Source organism: Myxocyprinus asiaticus, chromosome 26 (genome assembly GCF_019703515.2).
Source record: "Myxocyprinus asiaticus isolate MX2 ecotype Aquarium Trade chromosome 26, UBuf_Myxa_2, whole genome shotgun sequence".
Classification (NCBI taxonomy): domain Eukaryota; kingdom Metazoa; phylum Chordata; class Actinopteri; order Cypriniformes; family Catostomidae; genus Myxocyprinus; species Myxocyprinus asiaticus.
This window is the reverse complement of record NC_059369.1, coordinates 30,899,798-30,917,637: the sequence shown is the minus strand read 5'-3', so window position 1 is coordinate 30,917,637 and position 17,840 is coordinate 30,899,798. Positions and strand designations below refer to the sequence as shown.

At 37.5% G+C, this 17,840-nt stretch overlaps 1 protein-coding gene across 2 annotated transcripts; it reads left to right on the top strand.

Annotated features, from left to right (window-relative positions):
* Positions 1–7,117: 7,117 nt before the first annotated feature.
* On the top strand, positions 7,118–15,613 carry tbrg1 (transforming growth factor beta regulator 1). Of its 2 annotated transcripts, XM_051657131.1 has the most exons (15): positions 7,118–7,260; positions 7,359–7,516; positions 8,419–8,476; positions 8,593–8,675; positions 8,803–8,839; positions 9,122–9,184; positions 9,893–10,105; positions 10,224–10,294; positions 11,337–11,557; positions 11,690–11,829; positions 12,148–12,294; positions 13,897–13,994; positions 14,215–14,325; positions 14,548–14,711; positions 15,034–15,613. In XM_051657131.1, exons 2-15 carry the CDS (start codon positions 7,401–7,403, stop codon positions 15,120–15,122), a joined length of 1,611 nt encoding a protein of 536 aa, XP_051513091.1. In that variant the 5' UTR covers positions 7,118–7,260; positions 7,359–7,400; the 3' UTR covers positions 15,123–15,613. The 2 variants fall into 2 exon arrangements, with proteins under 2 accessions (XP_051513091.1, XP_051513092.1); XM_051657132.1 differs by lacking the exon at positions 9,122–9,184.
* The last annotated feature ends 2,227 nt before the right edge of the window (positions 15,614–17,840 follow it).

The following is a 17,840-nucleotide window of genomic DNA, read 5'->3' as shown; positions in this document are numbered from 1 at the left end:
AACTTTTGACATTCACTTGGTTTTTACTGCATGTAAAAAAAATCTCACACAGGCCTTACTGTGGAGCGTTACTTGAACAGATTACTTGACCAGTTTTATCGCTATAGAGTTATCAGATGCATTAGGAAGTCTGTTACACTTTGCCACCCAATAACATTCCATGTTGTTGATCATTGCTTTTTGCTACATTGGCAATTTTTATTTTATCCCAAGAATGCATTGATTCTGTTTGGAGTGATATATTAAGCTAGTATATTTGATCAGGAAGGTCATTTTTAAATTGTGTAGCTACTGTTTAAATGTGACCACATACCAAGGAATTTGTTCTCTTTTTTCCCCAATGTTTAATTTTTACCCTAATATTTTTTTTAATCTAAATTACATATTACTGTATTTGTTTTTATCAGTCTCAGAAGTGTTTCAATTTACAGTTCCACATTTTGGTATTTTTTTTTCAGTCCATCTATAAGCTAAAATGTACTTTCAGAATTGCTGGATTGTTGATCATTTTTGTTATTTAAAACTAAAAATGGCTTTCATCCTAATTCGTGATTTAAAAGAAAACGCCTTCTTACATAAGTTTTATGAATATGATATTAGCTCAGCCATAAGCTTGTTGCAGTTATTCTTGTTGCATTGCTTGACTAATTTATAGATTTACTATACTATTACTAACATTGTATACTATGCAAATACATTATCTAGTATCTTTAACTTATATAATCACAAAGACTCTAGTACTAGTACTATCTAGATACAACCTATATTTATAAACTAGATACATTTGCAAAGACAAATTTATAACACAACTTTTTTATTTGTAGTGTTGCTAATGGTTCGAGGATGAGTGTTATTGAGTGCAGACATGGATCTGTTAAGCAGGTATACTGCCACTTCCAAATGTAAATTAAATCTGTTGTTTCTAAATAAATATACAGTATGAGAGCTGTGCTTTTTTTGTCTCAAATCATTGCTTTAAAACTCAAGCTTAGCTAATATAGTGGTTATGAAACACATGCACTGATTCCAAACAATGACACACAGTATAACACATGAACTATGACCCCAGGGTCAATGGTGTGAGTAAAATGCTGTATAGTATAATTTTCCAATTTACAAAGATCTGCGTAGGAAGCAAATACAAGAACAAACTCTAGTAAATTCATGCAAATATTGACTATTGCACAAAGACGCGGGCAGAAATTGAGGAATCCTTCTCCACAGTCCTGGGCACCTGGTGGAGAGAGTGAATGCAAGCAGACAGGTAACCGCACCTCAATAGAAAGGCAACCAACAGATACTTAAGCTTGCTCCAACTACACAAAAGAGAGAACTTCACTGTAATCAGCACACGTTAACAGTAAAAGACAACAATAAACTGGCAAAGAAGGAGAAGAAATACGAGGAATAAGAAGGGAGTGAAATTAGGAGAAAGCAGGTGGAAGCGGGCATGAAACTCATCAAACTCAAGTTTCTCAGCTCCAAGAGACTGTCACTTGTCAGCGCGAATTTTTAACAGGATTCCAAACTCAGCTGATGACTCTACGAGCTGCCAACAACCATGTTACTCAGTATATTTGTTCATTGCCTCCTCCCAGATCTGAACCGGTAAGATTTGCCCTTCCTGATAAATTTGATGGCTCTGCTGAGAAATGATGGGATTTTTGCTACAATGTTTCATTTATTTTTCACAGCCAGAAACATTCACACAAGATAAAACTAAATCAGCCTTTGTTATGATTCTGCTTACCGGAAAAGAATTAGACTGGGCCATGGCCATCTGGCACAGTGACGAGCAAATTCAAAACTCATTCTCATATTTCGCACAGCAGATCAAGGACATTTTTGAAAATCCTTCAGGGGGAAGGGAAATTTCTGTTTAACTGCTGCACTTATGCCAGGGTAATCAATCGGCAGCAGATTATGCAGTACAATTTCGTACACTAGCAGCTCAAAGTGGGTGGAATGATATTGCTCTCAAAACTGTTTTTCGTGAAGGACTGAATCCTATGTTGCAAGCTGAACTCGCTTGTAAAGATAAATCCCTTAATTAGTCTCAATTCATTACACTGGCTATCAAGACTGATAATTTAATGCGTACACACCCATGCTCTAAAGCCCCCATTAATCTGCCGCCGCCTTCTGAGCCCCATAATCATCCATCAAGTGAATCATGTGAAGCCATGCAGATCGGTCATGCAAGAGTGTCACCAGAGGAGCGTCATTGACGCCTTCAGAATCAACTTTGCTTTTACTGCGGACAACCTATATTCAATATTATGTATCCAGATCAGATCAAGTGAAAGCCTGTTTGTGTGTGTGTGTGCGTGTGTGTGTGTGTGTGTGAAGAATAGTTAGCATCATTTGACAATGCAATCAATATGTAGTAGTTACACATACCTGAAGCAGATGTATCTTGCTGTTGAAGTGCTGACAAGTGCAAGTGAAACACCAGTTGCAGTGTTGCCAGATCTCACAAGAGAAATAATAATAGGGTTCAAAACTGTGTTACTATAAATGCAAACTTTAATACAGTGAAAAAGACACTCTATCAGCATAACATAAATATACATAAATATTAAAAATCCAACATTCTTTTAAATGTCCATGTACTAAAATAAAATGTTTGATGCCATGAGTGTACCTTTATTTACTATTACTATTATTTTGAATGGCCATGGAAAATGAAGCAATGTGATAACAATTTAACCTGGTCGCAAAACGTAGTCCGTTAATTTACCTGATGAACTTTCACCTTTTTCTGACCCTTTATGCTTCACAGAGCTAATGTGTGCTTCTAAATCACTTGCACCTTTATTAGCAACTGACACATAAGTGCCAGCTTTACATGTCATACATTCCACGGATCTCGACCTGGACGAAAGCATGGGAATTTTTTGTGCAAATCTTCTGTAAATCTTTCTTGTGTTTCCACTCAGCTGTCATTTGCTGCTACTGTCAAGCAACAGTTTGATGCCGAACACAACAGCACTTCACGCGTTCGTGGAGAGATTGACAGGTAGGAATTTGGCCAATAGCTGCTGCAAGCCTCTTATAATTGACCAATTGGTGTGCGAGAAGGCGGAACTTACAAAGAGGTGTTTAAGCAATGCAAATATGCGTGCACACACAATAAAGAATTAGACCAGATGCACATCATAATGCAACTAAAGCCGAATCCCAGACATTTTCGCAAATTAGAAATCCTGGCCAGACGTTTTTTTAAGGTCCGAAAAAGAGGACATGTCCGGAAAAAAGAGGACGTATGGTCACCCTAGGTTTTTAGATGGATGGCGAGGCTTTTTAGGTCGGGTGGGATCTGTTATCTCTGATCCAGTTCGTTTGCTGGCTTCCATGGCTGCAGCATGCAGTGTTGTTTGCCTGCAAATTTGTTCAAATCTGGCAACCCGGCGGTGTCAAAATACTATTGGTGAGTGGGCAGTGGACGGGATTACACAGGCAAAAACATAAACAGAAATTCCCCGGAATGGAAACTTCAAAGTAGAATATACTGTCTGTAGCATTGTTATCGGAGAAGCCAGTATTTCAACTTAGCATGTTTCCTAATTCTCTAATGACATATTATGGTCATTTTATGATTTAGTACAGTAAAAATATATATTTTTAAGGATAGTGATCATATGAAGCCATTTATTATCACATAGCTGTTTGGCTCCTTTTTAAATCTTAATGATAACAGAAATCACCTAAATGGCCCTGATCAAAAGTTTGCAAACCCTTGAAGGCCTTGTTACAGACACACAAGGTGACACACACAGGTTTAAATGGCAATAAAAGGTTAATTTCCCACACCTGTGGCTTTTTAAATTGCAATTAGTGTCTGTGTATAAATAGTCAATGAGTTTGTTAGCTCTCACGTGGATGCACTGAGCAGGCTAGATACTGAGCCATGGGGAGCAGAAAAGAACTGTCAAAAGACCTGCGTAACAAGGTAATGGAACTTTTTAAAGATGGAGAAGGATATAAAAAGACATCCAAAGCCTTGAAAATGCCAGTCAGTACTGTTCAATCACTCATTAAGAAGTGGAAAATTCAGGGATGTCTTGATACCAAGCCAAGGTCAGGTAGACCAAGAAAGGTTTCAGCCACAACTGCCAGAAGAATTGTTCGGGATACAAAGAAAAACCCACAGGTAACTTCAGGAGAAATACAGGCTGCTCTGGAAAAAGATGGTGTGGTTGTTTCATGGAGCACAATATGACGATACTTGAACAAAAATGAGCTGCATGGTCGAGTTGCCAGAAAGAAGCCTTTACTGCGCCAATGCCACAAGCCTGGTTACAATATGCCCAACAACACCTTGACATGCCTCACAACTTCTGGCACACTGTAATTTGGAATGATGAGATCAAAATAGAGCTTTATGGTCACAACCATAAGCGCTATGTTTGGAGAGGGGTCAACAAGGCCTATAGTGAAAAGAATACCATCCCCATTGTGAAGCAGGGTGGTGGCTCACTGATGTTTTAGGGGTGTGTGAGCTCTAAAGCACGGGGAATCTTGTGAAAAATTGATGGCAAGATGAATGCAGCATGTTATCAGAAAATACTGGCAGACAAATTGCATTCTTCTGCATGAAAGCTGCGCATGGGACGCTCTTGGACTTTCCAGCACGACAAAGACCCTAAGCACAAGGCCAAGTTGATCCTCCAGTGGTTACAGCAGAAAAAGTTTCTGGAGTGGCCATCACAGTCTCCTGACCTTAATATCATCGAGCCACTCTGGGGAGATCTCAGACATGTGGTTCATGCAAGACGACCAAAGACTTTGCATGACCTGGAGGCATTTTGCCAAGGCAAATGGGCAGCTATACCACCTGCAAGAATTTGGGGCCTTATAGACAACTATTACAAAGGACTGCACGCTGTCATTGATGCTAAAGGGGGCAATACACAGTATTAAGAACTAAGGCTTTTGCAGACTTTTGAACAGGGGTCATTTCATTTTTTTCATTGTTGCCATGTTTTGTTTTATGATTGTGCCATTCTGTTATAACCTACAGTTGAATATGAATCCCATAAGAAATAAAAGAAATGTGTTTTGCCTGCTCACTCATGTTTTCTTTAAAAATGGTACATATATTACCAATTCTCCAAGGGTGTGCAAACTTTTAAGCACAACTGTATATCACCTTTAAGCAATTTTGTTCTACTTTGTTCTACTTAAAATTAATCCAAAAGTGATCGAAAAGTAGTCAGATTAGATTACCATTTGTGTAATCCTAAATATTACGTTACTAACTACAATTTAAGTGGTGTTAATTTAATCAGTACCGGATTACATTTCAGAAGTAATCTGCCCAGCATTGGGAATTATAAACTGAAAAGGCAAATTTGGGCAATTGTTAGACAATTCCTGGGAAAGACATGTGGTGGTTAAACAAAGTTGTGAGGCTTAGAGAGATGTTAAAGATGTCTATTTTGAAGACATTAGTTAGTTGATTAGTTTCAATTATATTTGATGTAAATCACAGAAACCTCCACTAGATGGCATTAAATATGAAGCTGCTCCCGGAAATGTGTGCTTCTTAAAATGTGTCCCCCGAAACAGCGATTCGATCAGTTGTTCCCATCTAAGAACATATACTAAAAACAAACATGTCAGTAAAATGAAAATTATACTTAGTTGCAGTATTATATGCAGTAATACGATCTAATCTGGATAATGGCTGTGTTGTATTCAATTTAGTGTCTAAATCATTTTTGAAGAAACTGGATGTAATACAGGCTAGGGTTTTAAGAATCTGCTGTGAAGCAATTAGAACATCTCCAGTAAATGCAATGAGAATATTGATGGGAGAAATGCCTTTGGATTTGAGGAGGGAGAAACTAGTTATAACACAGGGTGCGGTAGATAAACATCCTACCCATAGAGTTCTAGAGGACTGTTGGGAGTATAAATGTAAGGGAGGTAATAGCTTTGGGTGGAAAAGTGGACAATGGGCCAAAGATATAGGAATTAATAGTGTCATTTTGTCCTGCGTTGCCTTTAGATGGTAACCCATGTTGGAAAATCCCAAAACCAATGACTGATATAAGTTTATTTGAAGAACAGAGTAATGGGAAAGAGATATGTAATTACGGAAATATGGTGAGTACAATATTGAGTGAGAGATTTCATTAATTCATACAAATATATACAGATGGTTCCAAAGATCCAATAAATCAAAATGTTGGCATAGGAGTGTTTGTACCTACATTTAAAATAAAGATGAGTCAAAAGTTAAATAACTGTTTATCGGTATATACTGCAGAATTGATTGCCATAATCGTAGGTTTGCAATGGATGGAGCAAAAAAGACCGGATAAGGTGGTTATATGCTCTGATTCAGTTTCAGTCCTGAATAGTATTTTATCTGCAAGATCAGAAAGGGAAGATTTACTCTTGGAAGTCTATTCTCTGTTGCACAGGTTAACGGTTAATGAAGTGATGATACAGTTTTGTTGGGTACCTGCACATGTTGGGGTGTTAGGAAATGAGGTGGCTGATAGATTAGCCAAAAATGCACTTGGGAAAAGAGAAGTAGATATTCAAGTGTCAATGGGGAAAGGTGAGATGAAAGCTATAATTCAGAAGGAATTAAATAAAGAATGGCAGGGAAGATGGGATAGTAGTAGCAAAGGTAGGTGGCTTTCATAAAATCAGGAAGATAGTGGCAAGTAAATGGTCTATGGGAATGAATAGAAGGGAGGAAGTATTGTTAGCTAGGCTCAGACTGGGACATACAGGCTTAAACTCAACTTTGGCAATTATGAGTAAGCACAGAGAAAGACTGTGTGACAACTGTAGGACGTTAGAAACTGTGGAGCATGTACTACTGGTATGTGATAAGTATAATGAATATCGTAAAAACTTATTTGAGAGCATTGAGGGTAGATCAGTAAGTGTAGAGGATATTTTGGGTCTAGAGGATACACAGGTGTATAAAGCACTTTTTCCTTTCTACATGACACAGGTTTAGATAGAAGAATATAATATGGCAATACTTGGATTGGGACTGTGTGGGGATCTGGTAAAGGATGGAGGAGCTGAACACGCAGCGCCAACTGTTGCCGGATCCACAACATAGCTCTATGATCTTGGCAGAGCATCGTGTTTTTAGGCAAAAGGTGGCGGTAATGCTCCTAGGAGTGAACGGCCAATAACAAGAAGAAGAAGAAGAAGAAGAAGAAGCTTGTTTATTTTTTTTACAGAGCATAAGTACAAAATCCGTGGTAAGGATCGCATGAGAGTGCACAGGTAAACGTATATACTGGTTTCCTGCAGAGCTGGATCCTGTTTACAAATGTTAGCTTAGCACAGTCAATGAAATGAAGTGTGTGTTGTGTGTTTAACAGATATCGACGTCCACAGAGCTGTAAAATAAAGATCGGACAGTCATGGATTCGCTGAATTTTGAGTCAGAGATGGAGGCAGACGGGCAGGGCAATTATTCTCTGTTTCCAGCTCTGGACAGTATGACCAGCTTGACTGGAGCAACTGAGAGTCTAGACTCGTGAGTTTGGGCTAATGCTAATGGGTTTCTGATATATCAAAACATCCTTTTAGCATGCACTCAAGCCTTTCATTGGACAACAACTGTTTTATATAATTTTTTATGTTGGACTACTAACAATAGTATAAAGTGCCATGGCACCTTTGGACAGAATGCCATGGTAATGCCATGTTTTTGTGCCTTGGGATACCATGTAAATACTAAGTATGGTAAACATTCAGTAAAGTCGAATGTCAAAGTTCTGTGGTGTTACTGTCTGATACCATCACTCATGGTACTACTACAGGGTTTCTGATCTATCAGAAATCCACTTCTTGACAAGTCTTTCAATTCATATATATATAGTGTGTGTGTGTATATAATATATATATAGTGTGTGTGTGTGTGTATATATATATATATATATATATATATATATATATATATATATATATATATATATATATATATAGCAGCCCCTGATTCTTTCATTTTCCTAGTGGATTGTTTAGACTAAAAAGAGAGCAAGTTGCATATCTAGACAGCATATTTTGGCCATAATAAACAGCATATGATGACCAAAAATGTCATAATGTTACTATACTGAAATCAATTTTATTAAAACCTATTGTAGTACTAGTATGGTAATTTTATATATATATATATATATATATATATATATATATATATATATATATATATATAACTAATCCTTTTAAAATTATAATAAATCATAGTTAAACTGATTTAATCATGGTGAGGAGCTGGTTAAATTGATTAAATGATTATGGTTAAAATGAACTATTTTATTGAATTTGACTATGGTAAATTTTCAGTAAGGATATTTACAGTATATATAACATCAATATAAAATTTAGTTTTTGAACTGGATCATATGTATCATATCTGCTGCTCTGTTTCAGCGAAACCCCCTGTGAGGTTACAGACAAACCGAACCTTACATGGCTCGACGCTGCTCAGGTGAAGCTCTCCCTTGCTGAGTTATTTCACATTATATGTGTGACATGAGAATTTAGGCACACATAGATGTCTTTACAAGAATTGTTGAAATCAGATTGCTACCTGATTGCTTTTAGATTGTACTAGAAGAGGCTGGACGGCCCATGCACATCAAGGAAATCAAGCAGAGGATCATTGATCGTGGATTGGTGCAGTCAAAGTACAGAAATAATAAGAAAATAACATTTGCTTTTTTAGGTTTAAATCTTCAAAGCCACAACCACATACACAAATGCAAAGATAATCGCTTTTTTTTTTATTTATTCTTTTTTTACCCCCTTTCACAGTGCAAAGTCAAGTCTTGAGGCTGTCATGTATCGAGAGGTGAGAGACTCGCAACATTATCGTGCTGTTACCTGTCAATCATATACCATTTGTCTACTTTGTTTTTCCATTCAGTACCAGTGTTTATTTGTATGCATGATTTTATTTGTATATGTCTTTTTTATTATGTTTACTAAAGTTTTAAAGATAATTCTAAGAAAGAAAGGCAAGGTCAGAGTAGTGTGTAGCTGAAATAGCTTCATGGCAAAAGTCATTGAGACCTTTCTGTAGAATTCAGCATTCAGAATGCAGCATTTGCTTTAGTCTCATGGTGTGTTACAGACACAAAAAGGAAGCAGACGCTTCAAGAGGATTGAGAGCAGAAATGGAGTTTTTGCCCTGTTGGTAAGTTTGTTCTGTGATAAGTACATCACCAACTTCAGCTATGTAAATGAGGGCCTGGGTGTGGCTATAGCTAGCTGTCAATTTTTTTGACTGAATTTGACTTTACTTTAATTGCTTTTATTAGGACTTACTAGTGCCATTGTTTTGTTGTTGTTTTTCATGTTTGTGCTGGGTTTATTTAGTCCAGTTATTGTTTAATTAAATTTTTTTTTTTCTTGTTTGGAGTCATTATCAAAGCATGTATCAGCCTCACTTTTGTCATTAACGGTGTCAATTTATATTTTGTGTGGACAGCTTTGAAGGTGAAGTGTGTCATTTCTGCAGGACCTAATTAAAAGGTTAATTCAAAAAATAATGTCTGTTCTATACAGGTGCCTTGTTGAACAAACAGACAGTCTCACCCTGAACTCATGACATCTGTTGAGCCAGAAGTTGACATGTTGGACTGCTCGAATAAACAGAACTATTGTTGTGCTGTTTTGAAGAGTAAAAAAAACCCAAGTGTTAACACTCTTCAGGAAGTACAAATGGCGTTCTTATATGTGTCTTTTAACTGGGATAGGCAAATGGATTTGAACATGGCAAATTACCCACTTCACCTTTAAATTGTGTTTTCAGCACTGTAATATTTTTCAGACCAATGATAGGTCATTTCCTCTGTGATGTTTTGGGATAAACTCTTTCATTATTTGTTACTTGCACTTGTAGACTGATGAAGAGAGACAGCAGGCATTGCAGGCATTCTCTGCCCAGTCAACCTTCTCAAGTTCAGGGTCTGGCTTATCCCTGGGTACCCTACCTTCCCCCACGAGCCATGCTGAGCCCAGGCCTAAGGTCAGGAAAGGTCCTCGCAAGAACCAAAATGAAAAGTACAGACTGAAGTACCTCCGTCTACGCAAAGCTGCACGTGCCATGATTTTTGTGAGTAAAAGTTTTTTAATGCCAACTGTTTAAATATATTATAACATTGGAACATGTGCATTGGGATGTAGATATCACCATGGTAACTGTGCTTGGTTTGGTGCCCTTTGAATCACAGGAAAATGCAGCTCTATATGATGAGATTGCTCACCTGGAAGAGAAGTTTGTCCGGGCAAAAGAGGAAAGGAGGTTTGTTAAAGCTGACCCAATCAAGCATGAGTAGCCTAATGACTCTGTCGTAATAGTTAAAAAGTTTGAATAATCATATTACTTAAAAAAATAAAATAAAAGGAAACTGTTTCCGTTAATATTTAATATAGATGGGTCATTGACAAATAAGGTTGTCCGAGGTGATAAAAATGTGAAATATTAAAAAAAATATGGTTAAAAACACGTGTCAAGTTCATACATGTAATCTTTGAGTTCATGTTGTTTTTACAAATTGTTTGAAAAACATTTATTGCATTTTGTACAAAAAATTTTGATTTAATGACTTCACAAATGTCTTGCGGTGCAACCATCAAGTAAAAGGTAGTAAAAAAGGCCTCAGGACTGTTGCACCACATGACATTTTTTACTGTAAGCCCAGAAAAAATATCAAAATGATTTTGAATTCAGTAATTGAAAACATGTTCATCATACAAGAGGTGTATTCAGATAATTGTTTGGTTTGAAATGCATTTGTAATGTATCTGTATATCTGTATTTGTATGTCACTGACCCAGATGCTAATGCATACAGTGTGTACAGCTTTATACAGTAAACCAAAAAAAAAAAAAAATGCTGATACTTTGTTCATAATAGGCAATTATAATAATTTGTTTAATGCTATTGCATCGATGTTTTTGTCAATAGGGCAAAATAATAAGGAACTTTTTTTCATTAGCTAAAAATTCAAATATATTTGTTTATAATTTTCAACCTATTCTAACTGTTTCAAAGAGGAGTCATTTTGTGACATTTAAATCAGCAGATTATTCAGTGCACCACAGAAAACCAAATGTTTATGTTCGCAAGGCCTAATGACACATGCATGTACATAATCAATGAAAGTAATATGAAGTGACAACACAGCCCTAGCCAAATAGGGTAAGTGACAGTTCTGTCTCACACTGGCCCCGGACCATCAGGCCATCCTTATTGTTGAGCAGATCGCTCAAATATTGGTCAAAGCAATCAGTAGTTGCAGCCCTGAGAAACAGACCCATTCCTCTTTCACCTATGTCTTTAGATTCCTGCTGAAGTCTTTGTTGCAGTACCAGTCCGTGGCTGAAGGCGAGCCAATCCCAACTCCCAGCTGCAGCACACACACTCCGGTCACGCCCCAGTCCAGCACACCAGGTGGCGCTGTTCTCTCCGGGAGTCACAGCCAAGGCTCTGGACTTTCAGGATCTGAAGAGAGTCTCTTGAAGAAACCCAAGAAAGAACGAAAAGAGAGAGGAAGGGAAGAACGTGAGTGTTTTTTGTTTTTAAAGATGAGGTCATCTCACCGCTGTATTTTACGTAGGTTTTTCTATCATTTTGAGACTGTCAGCTGTAGATTCAGTGGTTACTCTTGTGTTTATTTATTTACTCAACTTTCAGTCTTGAAAAAGATTTGTAAGAAGAGGAAGGTGACAGAGGGAGGACTACGCAAGCTTGTGAAGCCCATCTCGCTGGACTCTTCCGGGAGACCGGTCTTTCCCATTGTGCTTGGAGGACTCACGGTTTACAGCCTGGGGGAGGTCAACCAGTCTTCTCAGTTCTGTTGTGATAAAATGTGATAAAATGTCAAAAGGTCATAACAGTTATTGGTTTTGTCAATAAAAAGTAGCAGCTTAGTAAATATGAGTGTATTTTGTTTAAAACAGCATTAAAATGGATAGACCATCCAAAAAATTAAAATTCTGTCATTATTTACTCACCGGGTTTAGAATGATATGAAGGTGAGTAAATCAGGACAAAATTGGGTGAACTATCCCTTTTAATGTTATAAACAAAATACATTCATATTTACTATATGGCACAGATCGAAATCTTTCTTGCTGTGTTTTTTTCCTCAGATCATCACAGATAGGGCTCTGTTTCATGACGAGACCGCTATCTATCCTGTGGGGTTTTGTAGCACTAGAGTTTTCGCCAGTATGAAGAACCCGGATCAGAAGTGCCTCTACACCTGCCAAATCAAAGATGGTGACCAAGGACCACAGGTGCACACATACACATCTACAATACACACATGCACAGGTTTATGTGATATTCATCCCTGCTAATATAGGAAAAATCCATCACTTCAATCCACTACAAATCAGGTTAATTGTTGGTCATAATAACACTGTTTTTCCAAAACTTGTATGACTTTCTGTCTTCTGCTGATTAAAAAGCAGATATTTCAAAGGGTGCCCTGTTCACTGATTTCAGTACAATATTATTTGACAGTGACTCACTGTAAAGGGATAGTTTATGCAAAAATGAAAAATCTCTCATTTACTCACCCTCATGCTTCTCCAAGTATGTATGACTTTCTTTCTTCTGCAGAACCAAACAAAGATTTTAGAAGAATATTTCAGCTCTGTAGGTCCACAGGCAAGTGAATGGTGGCCAGAACTTTGAAGCTCCAAAAAGCACATAACGGCAACATGACATCTATATGACTCCAGTGGTTAAATCCATGTCTTCATAAGCGATATGATAGGTGTGGCTGAGAAACGGGTCAATATTTGAGAAATGGATCAATAATTAAGTCCTTTTTTTAATTTTTTTTTTAATGTAAATCTACTTTCGCACAGCCTTCCTATGCATGTTCAGAAGAGTTCTTCTGTTTTTTGCCGATTCGCATCTTTCGCGCTATCACCACCTGCTGGGCAGGGAGGAGAAAGCAAAGGAAAAGAATAAAGAAATCATATTTGCACAACAGCCCAGTAGGTGGCGATATGCACAACGAATGTGAATCGGCAAAAAACAGAAGAAGAACCCTCGTTAACGTGCATAGGAGGGCTGTGTGAATGTAGATTTATTGGAAAAAGGACTTAATTACTGATCCGTTTCTCACCCATACCTATCATATCGCTTCTGAAGACATGGATTTAACCACTGGAGTCATATGGATTACTTTTATGCTGCCTTTATTTTCTTTTGGAGCTTCAGAGTTCTGATCACAATTCACTTACACTGAATGGTAATGGACCCACAGAGCTGAGATATTCTTCTAAAAATCTTAGTTTGTGTTCTGCAGAAGAAAGTAAGTTATACACGTGGCATGACGATGAGTAAATTATGAGAGAATGAAATTGTTTGGGTGAACTATCCCTTTAAAGCTTAAAAAGGGCCCAAAACTGGTCCATGTATTCTATGTGGCTCGTGCATCATATTCTAAATTTTCTGAAAGCATTTTTTCAGCTATAGCTCTCCTTTGCATGAGTGCATTGAGAGAAGATTGTTCACAATGCCTAGTGCTTAAACCTCACGAAAGCAAAAATGCTGCAGGTTCTCACATGCAAGTATAAGTGTAAGGCAGAAGGGTTTCAGACAATATGAGGGGTAGTAAATGATGAAAGAATTTCCATTTTTGAGTGAACTAATCCTTTAAGTCATTTGAAATTGAGGTATGTAAGTAAAATGCCCCTCACATGTAAGGTTTACTATAGTTGAAGACATTAGTGCATTAGGGACAATAGTTGTACTTCTGTTAACATGGCCGTAAAAGTGGCAATATTCCATTAACCTTATGAGGTTGTCAATAGAATTTCATAGCAGCAATGGGACAGATGAGCTGAAAAAACTATTGTTTTACTCATTCTTCTTATGTTTAGTTTGAGATCGCGCCAGAGGACGACCCACAGAATGCAATAGTGGCCTCCTCAGCTCTAACCTGCCATACAAATCTGCTCAAAGCCATCGCTGGCCGAAGGTAGAGTCCTGTAGGATTACTCATTCATGAAATTGCTTTTATGTATTGCATATACTGTTAACTGAATGAACTGAAATTGGTCTCTGTATTGCAAACATACATTTATCATAGTATAAATCCACTTTTCTCAATGTTCTATACAGGATATGTTAAGAAGAAACAGACACCCGTTGACAAAAAATCTTCTTGCTAAAATAATCTCATGATTTTTTTCAACTAGGGGCAAAACCTTGGCCAGTATTGTTCCATCAGGAGCAGACTTTTTTGGTTTCTCTCACCCAACAATTCAGAACCTGATCCAGAGCTGTCCGGGGGCTCGCAAATGCAGCAAGTCAGTAGCAAAGAATTTTACCTCTGACACTAGAATAATACCAAAGATTATGTGATCGTTGCAGTCTTAAAGTTTACATTTTATAAGAAGCCACAATGACATGTTTAAGTCATAACAATGAGTAATTAAGTCATGACATGAGCAGCCACTGTAAAAGTTTAGTCACAAATGCTCCCTGTGTGCAGTACAAAATATTGACTAAGTATCGCTGCCTGACTTTAGTTACCAGTGGGTGCGTTTTGAGGTATGTCGACCTGGCGACGGACAGGTGGCACACGGCCTTTCAGAAGATGATGCATCTGTTAACTTTGAGTCCTTCCAGCGATTGCAGAGCTGTGAGGAGAGCCTGACCAATCAGAACATTATGCCAGAACAGAGCATCACAGGTCAGCCAATTTTAAGAGTACACCTGACTTCAATGAACATTGCTGGAGCTTTGATTTCGACTGATGGGACTTGACCCATATTGTTGCATAATGATGCTGTTGCTGGTTGTATCCATATTAGGGGAGACTGTGGGTAATTGTAAAAAAATCCAATAAATATATCACAAACTACTATATTTAAATGTGCCTGTAACATTGATAGATGTAGTACGAGTATGATTAAATAATACTAGTGTTACAGTTTCTCCTAGTCTTCCCTACTTGAGTATGGATTGATTGATTGAGGAAATAAATAAAATGTTTTTTGTTTTGTTTTTTGCAGTGCGAACCCAGCAGCCCAACATCTCATCTCACCTGCTAAGCTCAGCAGCACTCCAGACCACTGTTGTAACTTCTCTCTCCAACACATGATCGTATTCAGACACTTACCTGACATTGTGCTCAAACTACAATTAGAGAGAAGCCCTGTATAGAGTAAATAAACTAAATTGAGGATTGAACTAAATTGATCCTTTTATACTCAGTTGTCATTTGGAATTCAAATCTGTATTGTGCCAAGTGAGAACTCATGCTTGGATGCATCTCTGCATGCGACTGTTTAAAGTAAAATTAGTCTGACTTAATTTTCATAAGAATTACAGCAAAATAAGGTCCTTGTCCTTCCTATTGACATTCTTTGTACTGTTAATGTTGGTTATTAAAGTGTGATGATTCTAGACATCACTGTGAAATACTTGTGAGAAACATAAAAAGGGGATGGCTGAATTCAGCCTTAAGCTTTGTGTTTTAGGTTAAACTTTCAACTTATTAAGACAGTTTGCTAAATCCCAAAGACTGGGATGTATCTTCTTAACTGTGCAACACAACACAAGAAAATACAAAAATAAAACCCTTAAAGCCTTTTTTTGCATTATGTTTGTCATGCCATGTATACTGGACAATGAGAAGAGCTCTCGAATGACAAAATTAAAAAAGAAATCTTTAGACATGAGATATACCTCCTGGCATTTGTAATGCCATGTCATCCGTCTTTATTTACTATATGTAGTTACAGCAGAGTGAGAGATCGGAACGTATTAAAATCTAGAAGTTTCATGCCCTTGCAGACATGTGGTAATAATTATCTTATGGGAATATGATAGAAACCGGTGTTCTTAGAATCGTTGGAGGTTAAAATAAAATACTGTGGAAAAGTTGTAGGCACTTGTGAAAAATGTTGTCCTAAAAAAAGGATGTCCTAAAAAATAATGCCATAAATAGTTTTTATTTGTCAATTAATGTCATGCAAAGTCCAGTAAACATAAAAAAAGGTAAATCAGTATTTGGTGTTACAACCTTTGCCTTCAAAACAGCACCAATTCTCTTAGGTACACACGGACACAGTTTTATTTAGTTGTTGGTAGATAGGATGTTCCAAGCTTATATCTATTTAGGTTCTCTCAGTCGCTACTGTCTCATCATGTAATCCCAGACTGACTCAATGATGTTGAGATCCAGGCTCTGGGGGGGCCATACCATCTGTTGTAGGACCCCTTGTTCTTCTTCTATTCAGTTCTTTTTGCAAAGGGAATGTTGAAATCAAAAATCGATAGTTCCTACTGATGGACTAAAAGCACAATATATAAAGACAAATGTTTTTGTGAAAAATATAAAAAAAAATAAAAGACTTCTGCACAGTACTGTACCCCATACAACCAATAATGGCACTGTAGTGCTATGGGATTGAAAATTCCATCATATTATTCACCTTGCTGGCTTATTTTGAGCATGTAACAATACAGTAACTAGGGTAAAACTGCTCTAGTGGAAGAGTGCTTGGTTTAATGTACATCAAATGCACATTAAATGTGAGGGAAACACTTGCCTTACACAATGCACCATTCACTTTCATTGCAAGGAAGTGTATATTATATGCATTTGATGTATATTAAACCAAGCAGTCTTCCACTAGAGCAGTTTTGCTGTAGTTACTGTATTGTTACATGTATGGAAAAAAAAAAGTTCAATGAAAGTTAATAGTGACATAGAGTAACGTACTGCCTAAAACATCCCTTTTTGTGTTCCGTGGAAGAAAATCATACAGGTTTTGGAACAACATAAGGGTGAGTAAATGACAGAATTACAAATTTTCTGTAAAAATATTCTTTTTTGGGGGGATTTGTTGCTACTGACTGTAGGCTTTTGTAAATGTTGTTTGCCACATAGTTGATTCTTTATGAACATACACAGTCTTTGGGACTTCACCCAGAAAATATGCTCTATTATTGACTTAAATGTCAGCTAAGATACAGGTTTGATCTTAGTTTTGGGAGTACCAACATTCTGCCAGGAAAAAGACTAAATTCAGATACTGACCTACTAGTCTTGAGTACAATGTAGTTAATGAGGTGAGGGCTGGGTATCCTGAGACACAGCAGGTGTGGAGGGAGTGGGTCCCTGCTTCATCACCGGGAGTGTGTGTACGGTAATGTGCTCATTTACGTGTTTTAAAAGGACTGAACTTCCTACATTTCCTCACGGATGGGTGGGAACAGGAAAGCAAGACTTATATCTGCCCATTCCCTGTCTGTTAGGGGTCAAAGGTCACATTTGTCATATCCAGGAGTCTGGTACTCTGTTGACCTCTGACTCACTTTCCCTAACACAGTAATGTACTACTACACACCTGTACACACTTTATATCCGTGTACTCACCCACATAAGAGTGATATTTGATGCCAGAAAGAATCGTTCTTTTGAACCGATTCTTCTCAATGATTTGGTCAAACCGGTTTGTGATTTGTAGACCACACAGCTGTAAGGGTTGATTTTGTTAAGGAGTTAAAGGTGCTGAAAATGATTTTAGCTGTTCTGGAACTTCCACGAGACTGAGCCCAGTGAGCCATTGAATTAGACATGCACCCTCTTTCCAAAACCCCGCTCTCTAAAGATACGGTTATACCATTGAGACCATCCACCGCAGTGCGTGTTCTCAGGGTTGTCAAATAAAACAGTAGCAAAATAGGGTCCTCAACTGATGACTGATATGAATATGGCTGAATATTAAACCTGAATGATCAGCTTCATCAACTGCACTCTGAGAACACGCAAAATGATTGACAGGCAGAAAGCACATCAGCGTTTTCTGAT